Genomic DNA, 7,841 nt, shown 5'->3' on the forward strand with positions numbered 1-7,841 from the left:
CAACATGAGTTTTCATTACATTTATGGATCACAGAGGTCAGACAATAGCAGCATAATTTAAAATCAGTGTGGGATGGAAAACACTATATTACAACTCTGCCCAGCAGAGACGAAGAGAGGAGACAGACAGGAAAAAAAAGAACCAAGAAAGTGTGCAGAGAAAACCTTAATAATTTATTTATAATAAATAAAAACTCACATGCTTCTGTCTATTTAAAGAATTTGAGGCAAAAGATGGCTGTTTTCACTTTAAAGTCAAAGCACTTGAAAATCATTTCTCCCCGGGGAAAAATGTAAGTGTTAAATGTTGTCTGGACCTTTATGTTTATTTTTATTTTTATTTTTTTTTACAAAGGACAAATGAAACAAAAATATTCTTATATGCCATTTTGAGTGAATGAAATGCCAAATTGTCACAGTTTAAAAGTCTTAATTGCTGTTTAAAAAAAAACATTTTTAGTGTTGGGCTGTTCCTTCATACGAGTCTCTGTGACTTCAACAGTGACAAAGAAAAAAAAAGCTAATATTGCATTTTTGTTGAGGTGCTGTCATTAAATAATCCAATTTAACACATTTTGGCGTAAAGGCTATAAAGCAAACGCTCTCACAATTAGCAATCTAATAGTCCGAGCACCACAAACTCTCCCTTAAAGCGCTAAAAAATCATTAATGTGCAATTATTATCGATCTTCCAAAGAAGAATGATCATTACTGGTGAATCACATTATTTCTCAGTATTATCATCACCATACTTCTTGTTTTCCTACAGGTGTCTCTGCCATTATCTCTCCTCCTGGACCTCGGTCACTATTTCCAGCCCCGTCTCCGAGTGTTGCGTCAGCTGAGCGGTCAGGAAGGGGTTGAAGAAAAAGTCAAAGCCAAACTGCATGGCCTGCTGGGCAGTGCGCCTCCAGTCGTGCTCTATCTTGTACTGTTTGCGGCTGGTCACGCTGGTGTCGCCGCACGACAAACAGTGAATCGCTTTCAGTTCAAACACTGGCCATTTGGAGCCTAAACGTCCCTCTAGGATTGTGCTGAACTCCACCACGCTTCCTGCTTTTAAATGTAAAAGCACACTCTTGAACTCATTACTTGCCTTTAGAACGATGTCCTTGGTTGCGTCTTCGTCTTCTACGATCGTTCCATTTTTGGTCTTCCTCTCTAGCGGCATACCCATGGTGACTTCGAATTTATAGCGGTCAAAGCGCTTAATGTGACACTCGTGCTTGGCCAGGCTTTTCAGTTTGCAGAGAGGGTCTTCTGCAGGTGGGGGTGGGGCGGGCAGAGGCCGTGGCTTGCCTGTTTTTGTTGCCTCCTCACACAAGGGGTACGGTTCCCCATAAAGACACCGCATCCAGTTCCCTGCAAACACTGGCATCAGGTTGATCACCGAATGCGGCCCGTTCTCGATATCGGTCACACGGACATACTTGAAGCGTCCGGTCCAGGTGACGCGGTGCCCTTCGAGGTGGGAGCAGAGAATCTGAGTCTGGGCCATGTTTACCTCTTTCCATGCCTGCGGCCCGCAGAGGTTGCTGTATTCAGGCCACGTCAAAGTGGAGTTATATACCTTCATGCCTTCAGACCTAAAGATGTACATCCAGCAGAAGAGGACCACCACACTGAGCCAGACCAGGATGAGTTTCACAATGCTACTCCGTGACAAGGAGCGCAAAACCACGATGGGATTGAGGCTAAAGCGGGTCCAAAGCTTTAAAACTACTGGCACAAAGCATAATGCCAATGTGACAACCATCTTTGTCACCTCCAGGGCCAGAAACCATTGCAGCAACTGAATTATGAGCATAGCAACCAGGCCCAGGGACAGTATCGGCATCGCAAAAATTAAAAGGAAGTAGCCAATACCTGTGCGAATAAGTCCTATAGCAGTGGCGTTATTGAAAAACACCAGGGTGAGTTCGCACCAGGTGAAACAGACAAGGTAAGGCACCAGGCACAGGTAGGTGCCTTTAAAGCCTCTCAGCTGGGCCATACAGAAGAGCACATAGAACAGGTGGCCGTACAGTAGACACGGCACCCCCAGGTTCAACACCACTATGTCCCCTAGAGGCACAGCGAGGAACGTCATCCCGAAGATCCTCAGGAACCAGAAGGAATCTGGCAGGAGCAGAGTGAAGGAGCACGCTGCAGAGAGGATCTCGGTGAGGAGGGCCCTACGAGCAAAGAGCTGAGCCGAGGCGTGGAGGCTGAGGAAGGCGGTGACGGTGAAGAAGAGCGCAACAGCTGTCAACTCAGAGCAGGGAATCCAAGATTTATCAGCGACAGGGAAGGAGAAAACCACAAAAACCACTGAGAGCAGGAAGTATCTGAGAAGACAGGAAAGACATTCAGCGTGCAGCAAGAGCACGGCAAACTCTTCCAAATAAGTATTTATATTTCAATTATCTCTGTTTAATTTACCAGACCTCCCTTTACATGCATTGCATGACATTACTACACAAGGAAGACCTGAACAAAGCAAATCTTAGTCCAAATGCAAATAATGAGGAAACGGAAGAATTCTGCAATTATGTAGATTTGGGTAAATATTAAATTCCTTACAGGTAAGGCTCCAAATGTGTCCATCCAAAGTTGGTCTCAGCCTGTTCAAGATCTAAACTAGGTTCGAAATGACTCAGCAGATTGGTCAAAGCCTGGAAATTTTCCCAGGCTTTTGAATTCTGCAGGAGAAAATGTCTTTGCTTTACTCTTCAGAAAAGTAAGAACGGTAAGAGTCAGAAAAACAAATAATTGAAGACGACATGGTTTGATAACCACTGACCTGAAATACCCGCAGGGTGCAGATAACCATGGAGAAGAAGGAGAGGTAAAAAATCAGCAGAGGGATGACGAAGATAAAGAACTCGATTGTGAGGTTGGAGATAATAAAGAAGAAGATGAGTGCGTTGACGTGGTGTGTGGGGATCAGAGCACTGAGCCACTGCATGCCAGCCCGCGACGCCCAGTCGATGAGGTGCTCCTTGATCTCCAGCAAAGCGTAAAGGGGGAACTTAATCATCTAACGGACGCAGAAAAAAACGAATTCTTTAAGCGGCAGATTCACTGTAAGGAATATGTGTTGGACATTCGTGACATCCCTGCAGATTCCCACCTTTTGCTGCAAAGGCAGCTCATCTGGATTTCTCACAACTTCATCATCGTCATCATCTCCTCCTGCCGCCGCCATGACCGGTGAAGGTGCAACACCCTGAGCATACTTCTTAGTCATCTCAACAAAGTCATCAAGAGTCAAGTGTGAGCTGGCTGAAAACACACACACATACACACAGGAGACGCATTAAGTCCGGTAAGAAATAAACAAGATTGACTGAAAAGCAGCCTACAAAGGAGGAAACATACCCTCACTAGTGACCATCGTCTCTAGGATCCTCCTTTGTTTCTTGGCAGAGCTATTTAGTGGGCCAGAAGAGGCTGGTTGCCCTGTCAGATTAAGAAAAAAAATATAAAGTAATCCTTACTTTTTAGTCTCTTAAAAATTATGCAACTAAAAAAACAAGTTTATTTTTTTTATTTTAAAAAAAAAATCACACCTGGCTCTGTGTGTACGTGTTCAACATTCTCTAGCATTTCAGAAACAGCCACTGTCTTCTTCTTGTCTGGGTTCAACTTCCAGTACATGAGCAGGGCTGCTTTCCTCACTCCTCTTTCAAAACGTGTCTCTGTACACAATTTCTTCACCTCCTCAAAGTTCTCTAGAGTGATGCCTGAAAAACAGAGAGGATGGAGTGTGGGCTGAAGAAGGGTAACTTTTAATGGTGCTTTGCAATTAGCAGTGTAAAACAAACAAACAAACAGATGGAGACGTTTGTACCTTTTCTGTCTGCTAAACACTGCTGCAGCAGCTTAACGGCTTCTCGACGACCTTGTTTAGCGGCTTGGATAAGCCACGTGACTGCTGTACAATTGTTCAGCTCCTCATCGCTTTCTTTTGCCAGCGCCAGGAAGTAACGTCCCATCTGGATGAAGAGAAACACATACAGTTCAGTACGAAATGGGCTGTCTTATTAATGTATTAGTATAAAATAAGAGTCAACACGCGTGCGGCTTGATCAATGAGTTGTGCACACAATATGTTAATACTGCTTAAGTAATTGAATGCTGACTTTGGTCTGTGCTTTAATATCTCCTGACTTGGCTCTCTCTTCCAGGTCCTCAAAGGAGACATCATCTTCTGGCTCTTTAGGGAGAAACAAAATATTATTTTGAAACTTGGCAGAGGTCTTGATGGTTATTGAAAATAATAAAGATACAGGTCAGATCAGGCACAGATAGTGCACAGACTCTTAATTAAATTATCTAGTAGAATATTCTCTGCTCTGCAAGGAAAAATGTCTGCTTTTTTTTTTCTCTTGCGTTCTTTTTTTTTAAAATAGCAATTCAAATTGCTTATGCAACTATTCAACATTTTGTGAAATAATTATCAGTGACAAAACATTAAAACACGTTAAAAACAACCATATAGAGCAAGACAAACAGACATCCATTTAGGTTTGTTGGTCAATGACGGGACAAGAGTGACCCCAGAGCAGGAACCTGAGCCAGGCTATTCCCAAAACAGCTTCTGCCCTGATAAGATTGTCCTCCTCAACTCTGCTGGCTATTCATATTCGTCTTAATCCTCTCAAAAGCACAAACATTCAAACACAAGCGCATCTTATTTTTATGCAACAATTCATAATTGTAACATGCTTCTAGAAAAGACTGACAATTTTTTTTTTTTTTAAAGAGTGATTAGCTAATCATTGTTATGAAGGCAACTCTTACAAAAAGTAAAGTTTGGTTGTTTTTAAAAACAAATGAATGTTTGCACTTGTACATATAGGATTCTTAATTCCGATATTCCCTGTCTGTCCCTGGGAGACAAATCAAAATTAGTTGTAATACAGTAACTCATAGTTATTATGTTCAGCCCAACCCTAAATATTTGCTTTCCTAACATTGCACAGAGGTATAGACAGTGATTGCACTCTCTGAAAGTCACTGAACTTTAGTGATTATAGCAAAAACAGCAAAGAAAGATTGTGTCTCACCTGGTTCAGGTGTAGGATGAGACTGGGAAGGTCTTGCAGTGGCTCCAGCAGGTGTGGAGTCAGTCGGGGCATTTTCGGTCGCTGCATTAAGCTGAGATCTTCCGGCAGTGGAGGGGCTCCTGATTGGCTGGTGGAGAGGAGACGCCGGCGGCGTCGGCAGGGAGGAAGAGCGAGAAGGAAGAGGTGGAGAGCGCCTCGGGGAGGTGGTTGAGGGAGAGGACGGTGAGGTAGGAGGTGTTGGCATGGAGAGTTTGGGTTTAGGGAGGCCTGAGTTTGGTGAAGGAGGGGAAGAAGATGAGCTGGATAAGGACGAGTTTGGCCTCATGATGGAGGGAGAGGCGGGACCAGACTTTTTTGTTGCTAGGTCATCGTGAACTGGTTCCATTACTAGAAAGGACACTGGACACAAATCAGACCATTAAAAGATACAACAAAAACTGTACGGAATAAACAGATCAATAGGCAGAATTCCTTCTCATGGCAAAAAAACCCTCATAATATGGTTAAAAACAGAATAATCAAACAACGAATAACAAATGATGATAGATGGATAAATAGATAAGAACTATTTTCTGTCATTGGTCTACATGTCGGCATATATAAACAACCAAAAACAAAACAATGACATAGAATAAATCTAACCTGGTTTACCGAGCCACTGATATCGCCTCTTTGTTTTTCGGTGACTAAGCTACCTGTCGCTAAAAGACACGTTTAGTTTTTCCATAGTTATTTACTTTAATAACACGTTCTGACGGTTGCGGCCAACATTGAGCTTTGACATTGGCAGCTAAACTGGGGAGGGAAATATCTTTACTGTCTTGCCTTACAACGAGATGGATCCTGTTGCAAAGCTGGAAAACCCCTTGGCCAAAGGTTGAAAAAACAAGTGGACCGGACATATATTCTCCCAATAACAGTCCCAATAATTTCAACGTATTTGAATGCAAAACAACGTTAATTTATTGTAAGAAATGACGTAGCTAAGAATAGCCAGTGGTTATGCAGCTAACGCTAACAATATATGTTAACATTTCTCGTTCGCTCACCTTTGATAGACAAATAGTTAATACGAAGGCCCAAAGTAAAGTACCTCGATAATTGTATACCAATTTTTTAAACTATCCGCCATCCAAAGTCATTGTAGCCTTCTTCACTTAGATATATATATATATATGAAACAAGAACAAACTATGGGTGACCCAGGTTGTGTATAGTCAAACTCCAGCACACAGAACTATCGTTCCAAGAATTAACGCCCACTTCCCCTACGAGTGATTTGATTGGACAACAATCATTTTTTCTCCCCCTATAATCCATATTATTGGTTCTTAGACAGGAAGTTAGAGGTTCTCAGGCAAAACTAATCGATAGTCGAATCACTTTCTCGCTCTTATGAGGGCTTCTTTCCAGGAGGTGGCAGTATCTCTAAACAAGTATCTATCTATCTATCTATCTATCTATCTATCTATCTATCTATCTATCTATCTATCTATCTATCTATCTATCTATCTATCTATCTATCTATCTATCTATCTATCTATCCAAACTGAATTTATTTTTCTTTTTTATGAGGATATTGTTGGATGTGAGTATCTATTAAAAATTATTCATTTTAGGGGGCGTAGTTTCCTTATCTTCTTCAGTTTAGTCTGTTCAGGTCGAGTCTGTTCAGTTTGCCACTAAGAACACTTGGAGACAGACTAACCAAACAGATTAAGGCTCCAAAAAGGGGGGCCAATGCAAAAATGTGATTAGACAATTAAATGACTTTCAGCAGGACCTGAGGGAAATAAGATTATTTACCACACTGTGGGAACTGAAGGAAAGGAGGATTGTGAAATGAGGACTGTAATTGCAGTTGCATTGAAGTAGTTACGTAAATGACTCATTTCGTAGATTACAAAAATCCTCTTGAGAGGATAAGCAGACCCCTGTACTGTTTTTGTTCTTTCACATCCAGACCTTAAATTTCAGCAAGCTGTTCTGTAAATGGGTTTAGTGGCACAACCGCTCACTATAGTTCCAAATTGGGCAAGACTGGTAATGTGATTGTTGAGGCCAGGTGTTTGGCCAAACAAATCACTCAGCAAATTGTGCCGGGACTCCATTTGAATTTTCACCACATGGTTTGAATGGAAAAGAAGACAAGGACCATTGTTTTTTTTTTGGGATGGTTGTTTTCTAATCTCAAATCTGATCATAACACCCTTTGTAGCTGTTTAAAAGATCATAACAAACATCCATCCATCCATTCTCTACCGCTTATCCGGGTCGGGTCGCGGGGGCATAACAAACAGTATATGTCTAAAAATATCTACTATAGTAAAAAATAAATATGTGTGTGGCCAAAGCAACAATTCTGCTGAGGCCATAAAGTTGGATTAATTTCACACATGGCTTCATTTTTTTAATGCAGGGTGGTTCTTAACACAGTAAAGAAATTCTCTAAGAAATTAATATGATACCTCACCTAAGTGCTACTGTTACAGGCTCTTGCAAAACTAGTCATTAATTGTTGGCATTATGTAGTTTTAGGGGGAAATTTCCTTCATTCAGGTTTCAGCCATTCTTCGGCTGCCAGCTCGTCCTGCTCTGCTGCCATTTTGAGGTTTGACTGGAAAAGAATTTGAAGGGGGAGAGGTTCATAAAAGATGGAAAATATGAAACATCCTGTGCATAGTGGGTTTCATTCATAACTTTACTAAGTCCACAGTCTTTGTGAAAATTGAATTTCTTTGCTTTAAAGGGGTTTCCCTACATTTAAGTAACTTAAATAAAAATATTATT

At 41.5% G+C, this 7,841-nt stretch overlaps 1 protein-coding gene across 2 annotated transcripts; it reads right to left on the bottom strand.

Annotated features, from left to right (window-relative positions):
* Window positions 1–5: 5 nt before the first annotated feature.
* Window positions 6–6,281, bottom strand: wfs1b (Wolfram syndrome 1b (wolframin)). 2 transcript variants are annotated; one of them, XM_011610576.2, is made up of 10 exons: window positions 6,101–6,281; window positions 5,052–5,450; window positions 4,125–4,198; window positions 3,833–3,977; window positions 3,552–3,725; window positions 3,361–3,441; window positions 3,113–3,264; window positions 2,783–3,019; window positions 2,563–2,681; window positions 6–2,327 (listed from the first exon to the last, which is right to left on the bottom strand). In XM_011610576.2, the coding sequence occupies exons 2-10, from the start codon at window positions 5,434–5,436 to the stop codon at window positions 782–784; spliced, it is 2,913 nt and encodes a 970-aa protein (XP_011608878.1). In that variant the 5' UTR covers window positions 5,437–5,450; window positions 6,101–6,281; the 3' UTR covers window positions 6–781. The 2 variants fall into 2 exon arrangements, with proteins under 2 accessions (XP_011608878.1, XP_029703093.1); XM_029847233.1 differs by lacking the exon at window positions 6,101–6,281 and adding an exon at window positions 5,694–6,055.
* Window positions 6,282–7,841: the final 1,560 nt, after the last annotated feature.

Source organism: Takifugu rubripes, chromosome 14, assembly GCF_901000725.2.
Source record: "Takifugu rubripes chromosome 14, fTakRub1.2, whole genome shotgun sequence".
NCBI classification, from domain to species: domain Eukaryota; kingdom Metazoa; phylum Chordata; class Actinopteri; order Tetraodontiformes; family Tetraodontidae; genus Takifugu; species Takifugu rubripes.

Coding starts and splice junctions, on each gene's coding strand:
- wfs1b (XM_011610576.2), bottom strand. CDS start 5,436: ATGGAACCAGTTCACGATGACCTAGCAACAAAAAAGTCTGGTCCCGCC. Junction 3,020..3,112: donor AGCTGCCTTTGCAGCAAAAG/GTGGGAATCTGC, acceptor TGCGTCCGTTAG/ATGATTAAGTTCCCCCTTTA. Junction 2,682..2,782: donor GCACCCTGCGGGTATTTCAG/GTCAGTGGTTAT, acceptor TTTCTCCTGCAG/AATTCAAAAGCCTGGGAAAA.